The following is a 20,544-nucleotide window of genomic DNA, read 5'->3' on the forward strand; positions in this document are numbered from 1 at the left end:
TGTGTGTATGTGTCTGTCTCCCCCACTGTAAAATAACTACAGGAATGTAGGGATTTTTTTTTTCTTTTTTACTCATTCTTTATCTCTAAGTTCCAGTACCTGGCATATACTAGCTGCTCAGAAAATACTGGTTGAATAAATATATGACTTTGATATATTGTTCATAGAGCTTATAACCCTGTGAAATGATCTTTTCTCCATATTTAGTTGCTAATTTATTACCTAATCCTCCCACCTACCCACCGGATAAGAGCAGCATTTTCTCTGCCTTACTCATCTCTGTATCTCTGGAGTTTAGAGCAGTTCTTGGACTATAATAGGGGTGGAGTCGGTAAATAAGTGTTAAGTGAATAGATGACAACACATTCAGTTTTTAAAGAAGCTAAATTCTAGAGTGGAAACATTGTCGTAACAGAGAATAAGCAAGAGATTGTGAAATCTCCAGAGAAACTGGATCAGAAAGGACAAGTCTCAACTGCCAAGCCAAGAGTGTTGAAGTTAGATGTGAAATTTGAGATTAAAAAAACCTCTTACCATTCCCAAGTCAGGGGATCCCCCAGGTCTAGAGTGTAGTCTAAAGAAAATTTAGGGAGTTCCTGTTGCGGCTCAGCAGAAACCAACCCGACTGGTATCCTGAGCATGCTGGTTCCATCCCTGCCTGGCTCAGTGGGTTAAGGATCCTGCGTTTCGAGAGCTGCAGTGTAAGTCCCAGACTGAGCTTGGATCTGGCCTCGCTGTGACTGTGGTGTAGGCCACAGCAGCACTCCAATTGACCCCTAGCCAGGGAACTTCCATACTCTGTGGGTGCAGCCCTAAAAAGACAAAAAGAAAACTTAGCGCATACCAGAGAAATTATACGGGGCATCCAGAAGATTACAAGCGTTCAGAAAATACTCCTTAATCAGATTTAGGATAGAAAGCCCACCCACTTCTTTGATAGGTATTCAAACTTCAGAACTACATTTCCCAGCATGCATCAGAATTATGGCTGTAGTTTTTTTTAAAGGACTACAACTCCCGGCATGCCGCACCCCGGGGAGGTGAACTACTCGCCCCGACAGGCCGGAGCAAGGGCCTATCAGGGGCGGGGCGGGGCGAGGCCCGGCTGCTTCTGGGCCCCAGAGCGGGTTTGACGGAAGGAGAGGCGCGGCAACGGCGGCGGCCGAGAAGGAGGAGGAGGATGGAGGCGGTGGTGTTCGTTTTCTCGCTCCTCGACTGTTGCGCGCTCATCTTCCTCTCGGTGTACTTCGTATCCTTGCCTAAGGCAGGCGGAGGCCGGCATAGGGCCCTCCGCCCAAGGGGCGGGCTGGGGTTGGGTCCGGATGGGGGACAGGGCAGGTGCGTGGTAGTGCAAGAGGCGGCCGCGCGGTACCCCCGGCGCTGGCTCGGCCCGCGGTGACCGATGTGGTGAGCCTGGGCGGGAGGAGGGCCTCGGCTGCTGTGCTTGGGCCGCTGGCCGCCCCTCCCCCGGGGGTCTGAGCAGGCCTTCCTCTTGAAGCGCCCGGCCTGGCCTGCCCGCCTCTGCTCGTCCCCAAGACGCCGGGACGCGCTGTGCCCAGCCTGGGGGCCTGGCACTTGGCCTGGGTTTGCTGCTCTCAGGGGAGAGGGGTCGCGGTTTTCCTCCTTTTTTGGCGCTCGAGAGTTAAAAGGGTCGCGGATTTTCTTGCAGTTCCCCTGGGCCAGGCCCTTCGAGGGATTCCCGGGGTCCCGAGAGCGGCGGCCCACGACCTACATCCCGGGGCGGTCGCTCGTGAACAGTCTCGCGCTGAGCCCGGTGGAGGCTATTTGCCGCCTCTTGTCATTCTCGGGGCGACACCCCGCGCTGTCCGCCCCTTTGTTCTCTCGGGTATTGAAACTTGTAGGGGCCTTTCACGTCCAGGAGTTGACTCATTCATTTCAAAAACGAGTGAAAATGTTTTCTTCACGACGCCGTTTCGTAGGCAGTTGTTGGGAAGGGCTTGTTGTAAGAACCACCTGCAGGTGATTTTTTTGGATACCCCTGTCGGTTGCACATCTGTGAATTGAGTAACTATACGCGAGATTTAGTTCTCAGTCATTTCTCAACTTTTATTCTTTTCCGTATCGGTACATGTTTGAAACTTCCGTATTTTGTATAGCTGTTCACGCTACAGTATTCAGACTGTATTTTCCAGGGCAGTAAATAGTCGTTGAAGTTAGCACTCTGGAAGATGTGGAGACTAAACTCTTCCCTATTCTTGAGGGAGCATCTAGGCTTCGTTGTCGCCCAGTGATATAATGCACAATCCAAGTGTAAGCTAGAAAAAAAAAATGAGATAATCTGCTTTTAATTTTTTTCCCTTGTAAATTGCAAGGGACCCTTTCTGACAGAATTAAACTTTTTGTTTGCCAGAGCATTTTGGCTTTAGGTTGATGGTACAGAGTATGTTTTCAGTGTGGCTTCATGCTTTGTTATGGATAGGCAACCTGTCCAAGTGGGAAGGACAGAATTCGGAATCGGGGCTCCTTAGTTATTTGCTATGCACAATACTTCACCTCTCTAAGCCTCAGTTTTCTCTTTATTTTTGTCTGTTTTTTTAAGCCGCAGTTTCTTTCTTTCTTTCTTTTTTTTTTTTAACTTTTTAGGGCTGAACCCTCAGGTTCCCAGGCTAGGAGTCTGATGGGAGCTGTAGCTGCAGGTGTACACCACAGCCTCAGCAATGCAAGATCTGAGCTGAATCTGCAGCCTATACCACAGCTCACGGCAATGCTGGATCCTTAACCTACTGAGTGAGGCCAGGGATCCAACCCAAATCCTCATGGATACTAGTTGGATTTGTTTCCACTGAGCCACAATGGGAACTCCTAAGCCTCAGTTTTCTTATCTTTAAAATGGGGAGAGGAGTCTTTGGTAGCTGTTTGGGTTAGAATCCACTGTTGTCACTGCTGTGGCTTGGGTCACTGCTGTGGTGCAGGTTCAGTCCTGGCCTGGGAACTTCTGCATGCCATGGGCGTAACAAAAAAATAAAATGGGAGGAATGTTTACTTCTCAGATGTATGTGTGCACAATGAGAGCGTGTTAAGCACCTAGCAGCCCAAAACCTGCCCCATGACTGATGTTTAGTAAATACTGCTCTGCCTTCTTCCTCCCTCACCCCTACTGAGCAGCAGTTTTTACTTTAACTGACGATTTGTAATGAGGAGAACTGCATTTTTGGGGCTTGGCAAACAGACTGAAAGGGCAGCATTGTTTAGAACATTTTGATGACCTAACTCCCTTTTGTGGCATAAGGAACCGAGCTTAAATTTGGAGAAATGAAACTTAGATTTCTCTTACTGCAGTTTGGAAAACTAGGCTCGATAATTTAAAAAGCCTTGGTTTATACCAATTTATGTACATAGACACAGGTGGAATATTAGACTCAGACGTTAAGTTACATTTAGGGTGTGTTTTGATGAACACATTACTGTATTTTGGAATAGTTGCACTAGCTTAATATTAGAGCCAAGAGGTGGAAAATCATCAGGGTATACATTCTGTAAGGATAAGAGTTTTCATGGACTTTGAACTGGGAAGAAAACGTGTAGAGAAGGAAAAGGGTGGATATTTAAAATCAGATTCAGGAAAGAGCAAAGCTGCAGACAGGTGTGTTCATGGCATTTCTGGTGATGGAGGAATAGGCCATCTGGAGCACTTGGTTGATTTGGCCGGCAGCAGAAGGGCAGGTTTGGAAAGGCTGGATTCGATTAGATGTTGGAGGGTTTGAATGTTAGGGCAAGGAGGGCTTTCACTTTTATTCTCTAGGCAGTAGGGAGCCATTGAAGCATTTTGACATAAAACAAAGTGATGTATTAGGAAGATAAGCCTGCAGAGTGGGTTGGAAACAGAAAAGATTGGAAGGTAAGAAACCATCAGGGAATGGGTTCATCTGGGTTTTGAAATGGGTCGCTAATTGTGGGCAGGTGAAAGAAGGAATTAATGTAAGTGGTGCTAGAAAGAAATGATTGATAGGACCTGGTAGTGATTGATGATGAGATAGGAAGCATAAGGTAGAAATAACTTCCCATATTTTGAGCTGGGGCAAATGATGTTTGTGTCGTTAACAGAAGTAAAATAAACTAGAGGTGGAACAGTTTGTGGAGAAAGTGGTGATTTTTGCCTTTAGCTGTGTTGAAGTGATAAGGGGAATAGCCATACAGAAATGTTTAGAATTTAGTTGAGAACATTTACTTTTATCTTTTTTGTTGAATTTTTTCCATGGCATGTGGAATTTCCCAGGCCAGGGATCGACCCCGTGCCACAGCAGTGACAGCACCAGATCCTTAACCCCCTGCACCACTAGGAAACTCTGAGGACTTTTCCTCTTATGTCTGTCTGTCCCTAACATGTGACCATGCTAAATTTTATAGTTTTGAATCCTATTTTTTTCATATCTTAGGTCTTCAAAGATATTTTATGGATATATCATAAATAAACCATATTCTACTTTTAGGGATGTATATTTATAACATTTAAACTTTTTTTTTTTTGCCTTTACTAGGGCCACTCCTTCAGCATATGGAGGTTCCCAGGCTAGGGGTCTAATCAGAGCTGTAGCCACCGGCCCACGCCAGAGCCAAAGCAATGCGGGATCCGAGCCACATCTGCGACCTACACCACAGCACATGGCAACACCGGGTCCTTAACCCACTGAGCAAGGCCAGGTATTGAACCCACAACCTCATGGTTCCTAGTCGGATTCGTTAACCACTGTGCCATGACAGGAACTCCTAAACTTTTTTTTTTTAATAGGTCTTATTTTTTATTTCTTATAGCCACTGTTTGACATTTGAGGAACTCAGGTTGAATGTTCTGGTATGGGTCATATTAGAATTGAGCATAGTAAGAGGACTATTTTGTGAAAATCATTTGTTGAAGGAACCTAAATGAGAAAATTTAGTTGTTTAATGAATGAACTTGAAGGAAATAACTAAATCTTTTCAATTCAAATTTAATTCTGCTTTGCAACTGGGATTGCTTTCTGAAACTCAAACATAATAATTGTTATAAAAGAAGTCTAATAATTCCTTATCTCAATCATCAGATAATTACCTTGTCTGATTTAGAATGTGATTACATTAATGCTAGATCATGTTGCTCAAAATTAAACAAGGTAAGACATTTCTTCATTTTCTGTGATAGAGTTTATTGTAGATAGTCAACATATTATATTTAATATTCATTAGAATGTTGGTAGCACTACTGTGTTTTGCAGTATTTCAGAAGACCTAAGTTGAAATTTTGTCCCTTTTTTTCCTTGTCCCTTTGTCACAATGGACAACATCATTACTTAGGCTAGGTAAAGGTTCATTATCAGGTTATTTGCTTTAGTCGTCTTTGTCCAAACTCCCACCTCCCTGCTCATGAAAAAAAGCTCAGTCTGTCTTTTGTTGAATGAAAGACAACCTTCTTTTTGCAGCTTGTTGAGAAATGGAATTAGTTGATTTAAGGCCGTTTTACCTTTAGTATATAGTCAGAACTTTATATGGGCAATAAAACTCTGAATTGCAGAGCTTGTTGGGATATGGGGAAACAAGTTGGTCCTGATTCATTTTATGAGATGAATAGTCAGAAAAGCTTTCTGGATATAAAACTTCATATAAAAATATAATACTGGAGGTCCTGTTGTGGCTCAGCAGGAACAAATCCAACTAGTATCCATGAGGATGTGGGTTCAATCCCTGGCCTTGCTTAGTGGGTTAAGGATCCGGAGTTGCTGTGAGCTGTGGTGTAGGTTGCAGATGAGACTAAGGTCCTCCATGGCTGTGGCTGTGGCGTAGGCTGGCAGCTGTAGCACTGATTTGACCCCTAGCCTGGGAACTTCCATGTGTCATGAGTACAGCCCTAAGAAGCAAAAAAAAAAGGTGTGGCCTATTTGAAACTCCAGCAATGTGGGATCCGAGCTATTTCTCTGCAACCTACACCACATCTCATGGCAGTGCTGGATCCTTAACCCACTGAGCAAGGCCAGGAATCAAACCCGCATTCTTATGGATACTAGTTGGGTTCTTAACCTGCTGAGCCACAACGGGAACTCCCCATTGCAACATTTAAAAATTTCCTTATTTTTCTTTTTATCTGTTACTAATCTTTCCTGATAACATCTTTTCTTTTCTTTTTTTTTGTCTTTTTTTAGGGCAGCACCCGTGGCATATGGAAGTTCCCAGGCTAGGGGTCTAATCGGAGCTACAGCTGCTGGCCTATGCCAGAGCCACAGCAACGCCAGGTCTGAGCGCATCTATGACCCACACCACAGCTCACGATAACGCTGGATCCTTAACCCACTGAGCAAGGCCAGGGATCGAACCGCAATCTCCTGGTTTCTAGTCAGATTCATTTCTGCTGCGCCACGATGGGAACCCCTCCTGATAACATCTTTACACCCTTAAGTACTGTTTTCTACATGGTTCACATATATTAGAATAACCTATCATTGTCTTTTTCCAGGTGACATTTCTCCTCAAGACCTTCCATCCTCTTGCCGTAGTCTGGGCTGGTCCTCGAGGCCAGGTTCACAGCTTCCATCCTGGGAATCCTGGTTGGATTCCCTGATTCTTAGAAGTCATGTCTTCCTTTCTCTTGGCTAACTCTCTTGTTTTGCTGGAGTCGCTTCTTGAGATTGGTACATGGGAATTGAATTTTGAGGCCTTGCATGTTTTAAATTGTCTTATGCTTTCCTTTGATTCAGTTTCTCTGAGTATAAAATTCTAGGTTAAAAGAGATTTTTTTTTCAAGTTTTCTTGGTCAAGATCTCCTAAGTTCCAGCGTTGTTCAAGTTCGAAAGTCTGATGCCATTTTGATTTCTTATCTTTTTGATGGGCTCTCTGTCTCTCCCCTCCATCCCTCTCTTCATTCCAGCCTCTCCAGAAGTTTTAGAATCTTTTCTTTATCCTTGGTGTTTTGGAATTTTGCAGTGGTGGAACTTCATTTAGGCCTTTATTTATTTTTGGCCATTCCTGAAGCATACGGAAGTTCCGGGGCCAGGGACTGAACCTGTGTCACAGTAGTAGCCAGAGCCACAGAAGTGATAATGCTAGATCCTTAACTCCCCGAGCCAGCAGGGAACTCCTATTTAGGTCTCTTTCATTCATTGTTTTGGACATCTGAGAGAGTCATTCAGTCTAGGAAATTTTCTTCTATTCTTTCTTTGATAACATCTCCCCCTCTGTTTTCTCTCTTTCAGCATTTAGATTTTCTAGATAATTTATCTGATGAATTAATCTGCCTGTTCTTATTTTTGTCCTTTTATTTATTTTTGTTTTTTATTTTTTTTGTCTTTTTGCCTTTTCTAGGGCCGATCCCACAGCATATGGAGATTCCCAGGCTAGGGGTCTAATCGGAGCTGTAGCCTCGGCCTACACCATAGCCACAGCAATGCAGGTTCCGAGCCACATCTGCAACCTACTCCATAGCTCACTGCAATGCCGGATCCTTAACCCACTGAGCGAGGCCAGGGATCGAACCTGCAACCTCATGGTTCCTAGTTGGATTCATCAACCACTGAGCCACGATGGGAACTCCTTTGATTTTTTTTTCTCCACCTTCTTGTTTTAAGGTTTCCTCTCTTTCATCTTCTGAATTTTCTAGTATATATATCACTCTGTAAAAATTATGTTAATTTTTTAATTTCTTTCTTTTTTTTTTTTTTTCTTTTTGCTATTTCTTTGGGCCGTTCCCGCGGCATATGGAGGTTCCCAGGCTAGGGGTCGAATCGGAGCTGTAGCTGCCAGCCTACGCCAGAGCCACAGCAACACGGGATCCGAGCCGCGTCTGCAACCTACACCACACAGCTCATGGCAACGCCGGATCATTAACCCACTGAGCAAGGGCAGGGACCGAACCCGCAACCTCATGGTTCCTAGTTGGGTTCGTTAACCACTGCGCCACGACGGGAACTCCAAGGGTTTTTTTTTGTCTAATTTTTTAATTTCTGAAAGGTTTGTCTCTGCCCCCCCCCCCCCCAGCTTCTTTAGGGCCACACCCATGGCATATGTAGGTTCCCAGGCTAGGGGTCGAATCCGAACTGTAGCTGCTGGCCTATACCACAGCCACAGCAACACAGGATCGAATCTCTGACCTATACCTCAGCTCATGGCAATGCCGATGCTTAATCCACTGAGCAAGGCCAGGAATGGAACCTGCATTCTCATGGATCCTAGTGAGATTGGTTTCTGCTTTGCCATGACGGGAACTCCTCTGAAAGCTTTTTGTTCTCTTGGTTCATGTTTGACTCTCTTAGCGCTCTGAGAATATTGATTATAGTTTTGAAATTTCCTTCCTTATACTTGTTTTTTCCAATTTCCTTTCTCTTTGTTGGAGGTTTTCCCCAATTTTTGACACTTGTGGCTACCTAGTCATACTTAAGAGTAAAGCACTAAAATGCTAATTGGAAGCTCACCTGGTGGTCCAGGCTGTTGACAAACTGGTAGATAGACTGAGGGTAATTGGTATCTATTTCTTTTGGGGGTACCTGACATGGCAGTTTTTTTGCAGGTGTTTTCTCTTGTGCTGTTAAGTTACTCCAGAGGAGAACCCTCCAAATTCCTGCCAGGGTGACACAAGCCCAGTTTGAGTTTCTGAGAACAAGTTAGGGGAAGAACACATTTTTAGGGAGGGAAGAGAAGAGAACAGAAGATTTGGTTCAAAGTCAGTAAACAAACGTTAATAATGTCAGGTATCGCTTCCTGAAACTTTTGTTTTAGGTTTTTGTTTATATAAAACGAAATGCAGCCCACAATAAGAAATACAAGGTTTGGAGTTCCCGTCGTGGCGCAGTGGTTAACGAATCCGACTAGGAACCATGAGGTTGCGGGTTCGGTCCCTGCCCTTGCTCAGTGGGTTAGCGATCCGGCGTTGCCATGAGCTGTGTGGTGTAGGTCGCAGATGCGGCTCGGATCCCGAGTTGCTGTGGCTCTGGCGTAGGCTGGCAGCTACAGCTCCGATTCGACCCCTAGCCTGGGAACCTCCATATGCCGAGGGAGCGGCCCAAGAAATAGCAAAAAGACAAAAAAAGAAAAAGAAAAAAAAAAGAAATACAAGGTTTGAAAGCTATTGCTGTGTGGGTTGGTTGGCATGGAGGAGAGTAGTGGTATCATGGACTAACATTTATTGAGTTCTTACTTTGCATGTGGCTTACGTATGTTATTTCATGTAATTCTGTATAACAATTTCCTGAGGTGTGAGATCATTACCTACATTTTACACATGAGAAATTCATGACTTAGGGTAGGTAACTTTTCCTAAAATTGCACAGCTAATAAGTAGGACAGAACTTAGATTTTACTCCAGGTCTATTTGACTTTGCAACTTAAACATACAAGCATTATGTTAAATTGGTTACACTTTAAAAATGCATTTTAGAGAGCCTCCTTGCCTGCCGCTTGCACCTCTCACAAGTGTCCTATCCTAATAAATCTATTTCTTGCCAAAAAAAAAAAATGCATTTTAAAAAGTTCTAATTTATTGCAAATTAGGTTTAAGGCCCAGAAAATCCCTTCTTTGTTTATTAAAAAAAAGTATCTAGGAGTTCCTTTGTGTCACAGTGAGTTAAGGGTCCAGAGTTGCCACTGCAGCAGCTCAGGTCACTGCTGTGGTACAGGTTCAATCCTTGGCCTAGGAAGTCCATGTGCCATGGGAGCGGCCAAAAAAAAAAAAAAAAAAAAAAAATCTAAAATCTAAATTTAAGAGACCTAGGGCCAGTGTGTCTGGGTTTATGTTATATTGCTCTGCCTCCAAGTAGCTGTGTGACCTTGGGCAAGTTACTTTCTAGAGTTTTATTTTCTTCATTTGTACAAGTGGGGAGTGCGAGTTGCTGGCTCCAAAAATACTAGTAGAATAATCTCTACTCATAGGAGAGGAAGGCTGTTGGTGAATTGAGAATACAGCCACAATAGCCACAATAGCTGTTGATACATGAGAACTAGAATATTGCACAGTAAACGAAGAGCATAGATAAGGGCATTGGGTGCTATAAAAGCAATGGCTGGGATTCTCTTGTCCTGATCTCTTATATTCAATTTTGAGCTGATAGTGCAAGCCGTTAAAGTAGTTGTGTGTGTGTGTGTGTGTGTACGTAAGATGGTTTCCCTCAGGGTTCTGGAGCTTGGAAATATTTAGGATTTATATTCTGACTTGAAAGGCAGCATGTAAATGGATAGAAACCATCCCAGATTAGAGTAAGAGGCTTTAGCACAGATACTGGAATAGAGAATAAATAATACTCTATTTTTTTCTCTAGTTGTTATTCAGACCTGCTTAGTGAATGAATCTGAACCTTTGCTTAGGATCGAACGTAATTAACACTTGAGCGCATTGGTTTTAAGCTGTGCCCTGTTACGTGTGCACGGGGTAGGCAGTGAGAGCAGTGTACACACCTGGGACGTCCGAGGTTAAAAATAATTTGGAAACACTAGCTTGGAAGTCCTCTGAACGGTCTTTGATTTAGCTTCAAGTAAATGGAGGCAAACATTCAGGAGATGTAATATTTGGTTCTTCCCTTGCAGTGGGTCCTTCCAGAATTGGTCGGTCACACCATTGTCACTGTGTTAATGCTCATTTCATTGCACTGGTTTATCTTCCTTCTCAACTTGCCCGTTGCCACTTGGAATATATATCGGTGAGTACAGTTTGTTTATTGTTTTGTGTCAGGGCAGCTTAGAGGAAAAAAAAAATCTTTAAAATTTTGATAGCTTTCTTTTCTCCATTGAAACATGTACTGGTCAAAAAAACTGGGAGTTCCCATTGTGGTGCAGTGGAAATGAATCCAACTGGTGACAATGAGGTTGTGGGTTTGATCCCTGGCCTTGCTCAGTGGGTTAAGGATCTGGTGAACTGTGGTGTAGGTCAAAGACCTGTCTTGGATCCTGAGTTCCTGTGGCTGTGGTGTAGGCTGACAGCTGTGGCTCCAATTCAGCCCCTATACTGGGAACCTCCATATGCTGTGAGTGCAGCCCTAAAAATCAAAAATAAAATAAAATAAATGACAGCAGAATCAGCATAAATTTTTGTTTACCTTTGTGTATGAGCTTTTTTATTTACTTTTGTGAGACCAGACCTGAGGTCAAGCAGCAATTTGCATGGCCCAGTCTTGTAGTAAAAACAAATTTAGCTGTATAAATTTTAAAAATATGTAATGTTTAGTTGTGATGTCTACAGATTTGTGAAATGTTTTTTCATTGTCTTTGAATATCTTTTTAAAGAGTGATCAAAAGCCTGAAACTATAACATGAGGTCTTTGTTATTTATCTGCAGTTTTATTTATTTATTTATTTATTTTTGGGGTCTTTTTTTTTGCCTTTTCTAGGGCCGATCCTGCAACATATGGAGCTTCCAAGGCTAGGGGTCTAATCGGAGCTGTAGCCACTGGCCTACGCCAGAGCCACAGCAATGCAGGATCCGAGCCACATCTGTGACCTACACCACAGCTCACGGCATCACCAGATCTTTAACCCACTGAGCAAAGCCAGGGATTGAACCCACAACCTCATGGTTCCTAGTCGGATTCGTTAACCACTGCACCGCGAAGGGAACTCCTCTGTAGTTTTAAATTAGAGTATATTTGAAATGCTCCAAGGAAAATTTGATTTTACATTTTGCATATTAGGTAACATAAACATTTTCACTTAACATATTTGGGGAATTTGTTCAAATACGGCTCATGGAAAGATTAATTCGTTGTAATTTATAGTTTGGCTGTTATACATTGCCAAGTTCTCGTGAAGAACTGTGGAATAACCTTGACAGACCTGGAATTATTTCTGTGTTAGTGGATTGCTCCTCTGCTGACTTTTTAGGTTTTATTTAAATTATTTATATCTAATTTTTTGGGTAAAATCATCAGCTGATTTTTAAGCTTGATTTCAAAAAGTGCGGCTATGGGAGTTCCCTTCATGGTTCAGCAGTTAACTAACCTGACTAGGATTCATGAGGATGCAGGTTCGATCCCTGGTCTCGCTTAGTGGGTTAAGGATCTGGCGTTGCCGTGAGCTGTGGTGTAGGTCACAGAGCTTAGATCCCACATTGCTGTGGCTGCAGTGTAGGTTTGGTGGCTATAGCTCCTATTCGACCCCTAGCTTGGGAAGTTTCATATGCAGGTGTGGCCCTAAAAAGAAAAAAATAAAATAAATTAACAAAAATAAAAAAGTGCAGTTAGAATCTAAGAAAGACATAGGGAAGATTAAAGGAGAGATCAGAGGGGCTAGTATAGGAAGCACATGGAAAGGTGATGGAAGGCGGTGGAGACGAGGGAATGAGTGGATTCGGGGAATGAGCTCATAAAGATTGTGAGACCAGACCTGAGACAGGAAAGGTTTGTATATTGCTACCCCTGTAATTTATATAATGCTGTACATCAACTATATGTCAATAAAAAATGAATTCATTAAAAAAAGCCCAAACATATGCCTCTTTTCCAGAGGGTGGGTCCAGGGGGTAGAATATTTTTTTAAGTTACTTATTACTCTCCCACGACCATTCTGTAGACTAACACCCAAGCCAGGCTCAGCACTGGAAACAGACTAATTTACTCCTCAGGTGAAGTGTGACCCACACAGACTTTTTTTTGGGGGTGGGGGGAAGCTGCACATACAGCATATGGAGGTTCTCAGGCTAGGGGTCGAATCAGAGCTGCAACACCAGGTCCCCAGCCCAGTGAGCGAGGCTGAGGATTGAACCTGTGTACTCATGGATATAGTCGAGTTCGTTAGCACTGAGCCGCGATGGGAACTCTAACCTGTGTTTTTAAGAGTATATAAAGTTAGACATTGCATTGAGCCTAAACTATTTCTTGTCCTAAGAGGAGCTTTATTTAAACCACAGTAACATTTATTTTAAATCATTTCTGTTCTGTCTTCTTTAAATTGTACTTTTAACATAGGTACCATTTATAAGCCATGCAGATTTTTTTTTTTTTTTTTTTGCCGCATCCATGGCCTATAGAAGTTCCTGGTCTAGGGATTGAACTTGCACCATGGCAACTACAACACCAGAGCCTTAACCCTCTGTGCCACAAGGGAACTCTAGACCATGCACACTGAGACATATCTATTGATCAGTAGGAGCACCAAAGATGAGGCCTCTGTTCTAGATGTAAAATTTCTCTCTTTTTTTAATGGCTGTACCTGCAGCATACGGAAGTTCCTGGGCCAGGAATTGAATCCCAGCCACAGCTATGATATACCCTGGATCCTTTAACTCACTGTGCTGAGCTGGAAACCAAACCTGCACTTCTGCAGTGACTCAGACCACTGCTGTCAGATAGAATCTCTGTTTTTAGTGTCATCTTGTCAAATGGAAATAATTATGTTTGACACTACTCTTCCAAATAAAGAGTTTGTGGAAGTGAAGGATATTGCATTCATTAGTTAAAACTTTGTAGATGAAGTTTCTAAGAACTTGATAAAGTTGGTTTGATTTGACAGGTGGGGTCCCTTCACCTGTGTCTCATGGAAAACAGCTATAGGTATCACCGATGCAGTAGTTTTCTGCAGGAGATGTAGTGAAAGAGTCTTAGTGCTAAGTACATAAAATATCCTTCTCTAGAGTATTACTGTATTTGTTTCAGAGGCAGAATTTGCACCAAAAAAAAAAAAGAAAATTAATGATATTTCATCTTTCAAAGGAAAACTGTCATGGCCTGTGACATCATTAGACCCTGTCCATATTTGGTATGAATTTAGGCTGCTATGATTGGTCACTTAAACCAAAATTATTATTGGCTACTTATTTTTAAATATTTATGTTGATGATTTGGTTTTCCTTCTAATTTGTGTGCATCCTTCGATTTATCAGGTTTATTATGGTGCCAAGTGGTAACATGGGAGTGTTTGATCCCACGGAAATACACAATCGAGGGCAGCTGAAATCACACATGAAAGAAGCCATGATCAAGCTTGGGTTCCACCTGCTCTGTTTCTTCATGTATCTTTATAGGTGAGTTTACAGTCCTCCTGATATTTTCCTGGATGCCGTGACTGCTTTTGATGGGTGAAATATTACTGTACTGTGGGACTTTGTATTGGCATTGCAGAGCTTTTGGGGCTTATGTGAATTTCTTCTAGCTGTAGATTTTTTTATATCATGTCATTGAATCAGCATTCTGTCTGACCTGCAGTAGAGTTACTCTGTGTTATTAGTTATTCCTTAGCTGTTGAGGCTGTCAACATGCCTAAAGCTGTCTTTGCTGTTCTCTACCTGCCCTGGTATCCATCTGTGAAGTCTCACTCCTGTTATGAGCTTTAATAGAACTACTACCAGAGACTTTCCCACTCATGGGTCTTCTGGGATCATACCACTGGCAGCAGCTCTCAACAGCTTATATTGAGGTTGGGCTGATTGTTGTTGGCAGTTAGGGTTTAAATGTGATGCTGTTTTTCCAGGATGCAAGTGTCTCTTCTGGTAAAATTGCATCAGTTTCCAGTTATAATGGATTGAAAGTAAGAACTAACATGAAGGATTGGCTCTCAGACACTGGAAGCCTTATGCAGTCCTGTTTTAAGCTTAAATTTATTACCTTCAGTTTGGAAGGTAGTCACAACATTGTAAATCAGCTATATCACAATAAAACTTTAAAAATGAAAAAAAAATTTGAGAGATAACATGCCACCTTTTCCTTTACCCATTAGAGAGCCACAGCATAGAGCAAAGAAGAGAAAAAAATTGTCATGTGTGTAGGATTTGATTAAACCTTTAAGAAACCGGAAGTCAGGCTCAACCTTAGCATCCAAGCTTAATTATATCATTCCTTTTTTTTTTCAAGATAAATTTTAATTTTCCTTATGGCATAAAGACTAGAAGGAAAAAAACTTTTTCTGGACTCAAGTTTTATCACTCACAAGCTTCCTGATAATTAGAAACTGTACAAAGATAGGAGTTTAAAAAATTATTTTGTCTGAAATAGTTTAGAAGTTAGAGCCATTGTGGCCTCTGCCTGGAAAAGCAGGCTTCCTAAAATTCTTTTGCTATGTTAATTCCATCCATTAGCATAGATTAGATTGAAATTAGAGTTTAGGTGGCTTCCTTTTTACTCTTAATCTTATTTGCATTTCTGTATTTTAAAAAATAGGACAGAAAAAGCACACTGGTATCACTTTCTGGTCCTCATACCTTACCTCATTGCTAATGTCCTTACTTATTAATCCTACCATTAAAGATGAAGAATGAAGACAAATTAATATTATGAGGACTTTGATACATCTGTTCTGGTTTTCATTCCTTTTTATTTTATTTTTTTTATTATTTTATTTTTTTTTGTCTTTTTGCTATTTCTTGGGCCGCTCCTGCGGCATATGGAGGTTCCCAGGCTAGGGGCCAATCGGAGCTGTAGCCACTGGCCTACGCCAGAGCCACAGCAACTCGGGATCTGAGCCACAGCTCACGGCAACGCCGGATCGTTAACCCACTGAGCAAGGGCAGGGACCGAACCCGCAACCTCATGGTTCCTAGTCGGATTCATTAACCACTGCGCCACGACGGGAACTCCTTCATTCCTTTTTAAAGTCAAATCATATGGAGGCGTCCTTACCATGTTCCCTTCCATTTGTCAGTTTCTGAGGCGACAGAAAGCACCTTGTTGGTCCTTTCTTCATCCTCTTCTCCCTGCAGGTTTTACACTCTTGGAGAGTAAACTAGAGCGGACATTCCTTGGGGCTTTGTTAACAAGAGCTGCTTGAGACATCTGGGGGCAAGGCCAGTGTAGTCACACTTGTGGGTGTAAATGGAGGCCTAGGGAGCAGGGTCTTGCTTTTAAAGTAACCTCGAAGTCTTGGGATTTGAAAACGGACACGTGTTTCTTGGCCCTCAGTTTTGAGTTTAAGGCAGTGGGAAGATGGACTGAAGGTGGGATTGAAGAAATCGGGGAGCACTTTGGGGGCAGGTTTAAGGTGTGGTTCTTTGCGAGGAAATAGAAGGCGGGCAGTTCTGTGACTGGTTTGACTGAGGAGCTGCACTCCTCCCTGGCTGCAGACTTTCCTTTCTTTCCCTTCCTTTGCACTTCCCCTCTCAGCTTGTACTGCTGATTCCTTAGCATTCCTGTAGCTCACAGGATCAGATGAAAGAGTAGGCTCAGAAGATGTCCTGGTAACCCGTCTGGTGTTTGCTTACTGTTTTATAAAAAGTGGTTTTGGAGTTCCCTGGTGGTTTAGAGGGTTAAGGATCTGACATTGTCACTGCTGTGGTTCGGGTCATAACTGTGGTGCATGTTCAATCCCTGGCCCAGAAACTTCTGCATGCCATGTGCATGGCCAAAAAAAACCCCCAAACAAACCTGGTTTTAATTCTAAATCATCTGATTTCTACTGCAGGGATTTATGCTGCTCCTTTTAGGTCTCCCGCCACCGCTTGCACGGTACCTTGCACGGAAAATTCAGGCTTTATTAAGCAGAGTGAAAGGAAAAAAATGTCCATCTTTAGCGATTGGTGGAATCTGAGCCTTTGGTGTTTTGGTTAGGGGCTACCTGGTGGAATCTGGGCTCTAGACTTTCATCTAGAAACTTACCCTGGGTCACAGTGACCGCTTACCTCTCTGTGCCTCAGTTTCATCTGAAAATGGGACAGAAATAGTACCTACCTCATCAGATTGTGCTGTGGATTAAATGAGATGATGCACGTAAAGCACTTTGGTTTGTGCTAACTTCTAGTAAGCTCTTAAAAATCTCTCAAAAATATTAGTTACTACCATTAATTTGTGCTCTGAGTATACTCTTAGTTTGGTTAAGTTTGGGTAACTTCTCACTTAGACCATTCGTAATGTCAGGGTAGTTCTGTGGTTTTGGTCATTTGACTTCAGCAGAGCAAGGCTGATTCTAGTAAAAAAATGATAGTCTTATTGTTACATGTGGTGGTTTGAATAGAGTGTTTACTGCACGACCGCCGTGTGTCAGACACCACGTAAGGCACTGCTGCGACACAAAGGAGCCGCACGGGATCCGTCAAAGCGGAGAGCCTGCTAACTGCAGTGCTGGCTGTCGGTCGTCCTGGAATATGAAAGCCGTGATGTCCCCACCCTGCTCTTGTCTGGGAAGAGCTCAGAGCCCCGGGGTGGAAGGGAGGCTGAGGTGTGCAGGCCGACCAGGAGCTGCCCTGGGCTGGAGGCTGGTTGATGGGGCGGGGGGATGAGCGGAGGGCTTCCAGGAGGAGGGACAGCGTGTGCAAAGAGCCCGTAATAGAGAATTAAAGTGGTCTTTTTGTGGACATGGCTTGTTTTTTTCTAAACTATAGCCCAACATTGCTTTTAGGTTATAATCTCCACCCCCACCTCTATCCCCATTTTCTTTTCTTTTCTTTCTTCTTCTTTCTTCTTCTCCTTCATGACCTAATATAGAGAGTCTTTCCTTTAGGATGATTGCTTTCTATTCAAATGAGTGTCCCTTGCTGAGCCATACGGATGCCAGTCTGGGCAGACCAGACTCTGTGGGAACATTCCTAAGGAAACGTCAGTAACATTCATCTCTTCTCTCCACAGTATGATTTTAGCTTTGATAAATGACTGAAGCTGGAGGAGCCGTGGTTGAAGTCAGCCTACACTACAGTGCACAGTTGAGGAGCCAGAGACTACTTAAATCATCCTTAGAACCGTGACCATAGCAGTATATTTTTTCCTCTTTGAACAAAAAGTATTTTTGCTGTATTTTTACCATATAAAATATTTAAAAAACATGAACTGAGTTTTTGTAGCTTTCTGGTTCTAAACTTCAGCGCGAACCCCAACATGTGAAGGTGTTTCTCATCATCTGTATGCTGAAGGTAGTGATTTGTATGTAGGAACAGGACTGTCATTCCAGCCTTGCCTGCCAGAGAAATAAAGGACACACGTTACAGGGAGAACGCGATAGAGGAGCACAGTGGCTCTGCAGGTCTCCTGACAAGTCAGTACAAAACATACTGTGAGCCTGGGCAAAGAAAGAAAGGAACTAAACACCCTTTTGCCTATATTGTGGCAGCTTCCTATATTTAATGTGGGCCATAAGCTGAAAGTCTTTTCATAAGAACGTTAACAGAAAATAACATTTCAAAAAATGCATAGTTTGGAGTTCCCACTGTGGTGCAGTGGGTTAAGAATCTGACTGCGGGGGCTCAGGTTGCTGCAGAGGCGTGGGCTTGATCCTCAGTCCAGTGTAGTGGGTTAAGGGATCCAGCATTGCTGCACCTGCAGCGTAGATCAGAGCTGTGGCTCGGATTCAATCCCTGGCCCGGTTGCAGCCATATGTATGTATTTCTTTGCTGAATTGGAAAGCCTTGTACGTCACAACAGATACAGTGTAATTCCTCTTATAGAAAGGAAATCAAAAAAGCAAAATTTTATCAAGCACTCTCATGTAAAAGCTGCTGCTGGAGTTCCTTTGTGGTGAAGCAGGTTAAGAATCTGGCATTGTCACTGCAGCGGTTTGGGTTCACTGTTGTGGCATGGGTTTGATCCCTGGCCTGAGAACTTCCACATGCTGCCGGTGCAGCCAAGGGGAAAAAAAAAAAACACCACCCCCACAATCATCCTCAAACCCTTACAATCCCACTGGCTCTTGATGGGTCTCGTTTTGTATTCTGATTGATCAAGTTGTATTAGATCTATTTTTTAGTGGGTTTGAAGAGGTGATATGGTAGAAGATGCTCAACAGGTAAGACGTAGGAATGGCCAGTCATTCAGTGAGTGAAAGGGAGCTTGTCGTGCTCTGTTGGTGCCTGATGAACACTTCCATCCTGCCTCACTGACCACGTGAGTGGGGAGACCCAATACAAGCCATTTCATGTACACAGCACAATCCAACCAGATTCGGTTCCTTGGAGTTAATATTTGTCAGTTAACCTCTTTAGCTCTGTTTGCTGAGTGAAACAAACCTGGCAGTTCACGTCTGTGTTTTATTTATTTTTTCTTTTTAGGGCCACGCCTGTGGCATTTAGAAATTGCAGGCTAGGGGTCGAATCGGAGTTGCAGCTGCTGGCCTACACCACAGCCACAGCCACAGCCACAGCCACATGGGATCTGAGCCACGTCTGCAATCTACACTGCATTTTGTGGCAACACCGGATCCTTAACCCACTGAGCGAGGCCAGGGATCGAACCCACATCCTCATGGATACTAGTCAGGTTTGTAACCTGCTGAGCCACAATGGGAACTCCTCATCTGTGCTTTAATGTGGCTATTTTAGGTGCTGGCATTTAGGCAAAACATGACTGTGTTTTATGGCAGAGTCCAAAGGGATTATTCACTTTGTTGAGGCAGAAATGGTTAGCTAATGACCAAGGTGTGTAGTCACTAAATAGCGAATGTATGTGTCCTTCTGACCCTGGACTAGGTCCAGCTTTGGCAGAAGCCAGAGAGCCACTAAGCAAAACTCCCTAAAGCCCTCAGCAACACTCCTAGGATGGTTGGTATTCTGGCCACAGAATAGGAGGGCGAAATAATAGCAGCATAAACTTGTTTCTCTTGGCGTCTTTGGGGTCTCAGAAATTGCTCCACGTGGTTATCTTGTGTGTTTTCCAGGCAAAGAGCCAGGAAGCTGTAACAGAGAAAGTTTGCTTGCATCTCTTACCTTTTTCTTCTTAGGCACCTCCTGTATTTTAAAAAGCCAGTCACTTTTCTGTGCTTTCTCCCTAACTCCTGGTGCCTCTGTGTTCTGCTGTAGCTCTTAAAGCAGTGAAACTATTGGAGAACTTAAATCCTTAGAAATGAGACATAAACAAGCTACATCAGGAAGCTCACAGGTGGTGGAGGAGTATTTACCAAAGCGGTTTTTCATTCAGGTTTTTTTTTTTTAATTGAAATATGAACAATATTGTGTTAGTTTTAGGTGTACAGCTTAGTGATTCAATGTTTTTTTTCAGGCTACATTCCATTATAATAATGTTAGTACAAGATATTGAATATACAAGTATTCTTTTTTTATTTATTTTTTAAGGCCATACCTGCGGCATAGGGAAGTTCCCAGTCTAGGGGTTGAATTGGAGCTGCAGCTGCCGGCCTACACCACAGCCACAGAAACTTGGGATCTGAGCTGCAGTGGGAACTCCCAATGTACAGGTACTTTTTTTTTTTTTTTTTTTTTTTTTGCTTTTTAGGACCATACCCACAGTATATGGAGGTTCCCAGGCTAGGGGTCGAATCAGAGCTACAGTGGCAGGCCTACACCACAGCCATAGCACTGCCAGATCCAAGCTGCGTCTGCGAACTACACCACAGCTCACAGCAATGCCAGATCCTTAACCCACTGAGTGAGGCCAGTGATCGAACCTGCATCCTCACGAACACTTGTCGGATTCGTTTCTGCAGAGCCGCAAGGGAACTCCCAATGTACAAGTCTTCTTAGCCCGAATAGAAACCGTGGAGTTGAGAGCATCTGGCTGTCTGTTCACCAATTGTCAGGCACAAGTTGCTGGCTGAACAAATCTGAAGGCTGCCTTGTTAAGCACAAAAGACAGGAGCTCTTCACTTCTGAGACATTAACTGTGGTTAAAAACAAAACGCCTTTCTTATATCAAAGCCAGGAAAGGTGGTCAGTCTAATTTTTCGTTTTTATTTTTTAGGGTCTGTTCTACACATGATGAAAAGAAGAAA

The 20,544-nt window shown here is 43.1% G+C and overlaps 1 protein-coding gene across 2 annotated transcripts; it reads left to right on the forward strand.

The window, feature by feature from the left end:
- CNIH4 (cornichon family AMPA receptor auxiliary protein 4) lies at window positions 1,061–17,654 on the forward strand. Of its 2 annotated transcripts, XM_021064385.1 has the most exons (5): window positions 1,061–1,249; window positions 5,043–5,111; window positions 10,501–10,613; window positions 13,787–13,927; window positions 17,457–17,654. In XM_021064385.1, the coding sequence occupies exons 1-5, from the start codon at window positions 1,181–1,183 to the stop codon at window positions 17,482–17,484; spliced, it is 420 nt and encodes a 139-aa protein (XP_020920044.1). In that variant the 5' UTR covers window positions 1,061–1,180; the 3' UTR covers window positions 17,485–17,654. The 2 variants fall into 2 exon arrangements, with proteins under 2 accessions (XP_020920044.1, XP_020920045.1); XM_021064386.1 differs by lacking the exon at window positions 5,043–5,111 and having other exon boundaries at window positions 1,096–1,264.

The sequence above is a fragment of the Sus scrofa genome, chromosome 10 (assembly GCF_000003025.6).
Source record: "Sus scrofa isolate TJ Tabasco breed Duroc chromosome 10, Sscrofa11.1, whole genome shotgun sequence".
NCBI lineage: Eukaryota > Metazoa > Chordata > Mammalia > Artiodactyla > Suidae > Sus > Sus scrofa.

Coding starts and splice junctions, on each gene's coding strand:
- CNIH4 (XM_021064385.1), top strand. CDS start 1,181: ATGGAGGCGGTGGTGTTCGTTTTCTCGCTCCTCGACTGTTGCGCGCTC. Junction 1,250..5,042: donor TCTTCCTCTCGGTGTACTTC/GTATCCTTGCCT, acceptor CTCAATCATCAG/ATAATTACCTTGTCTGATTT. Junction 10,614..13,786: donor GCCACTTGGAATATATATCG/GTGAGTACAGTT, acceptor TCGATTTATCAG/GTTTATTATGGTGCCAAGTG.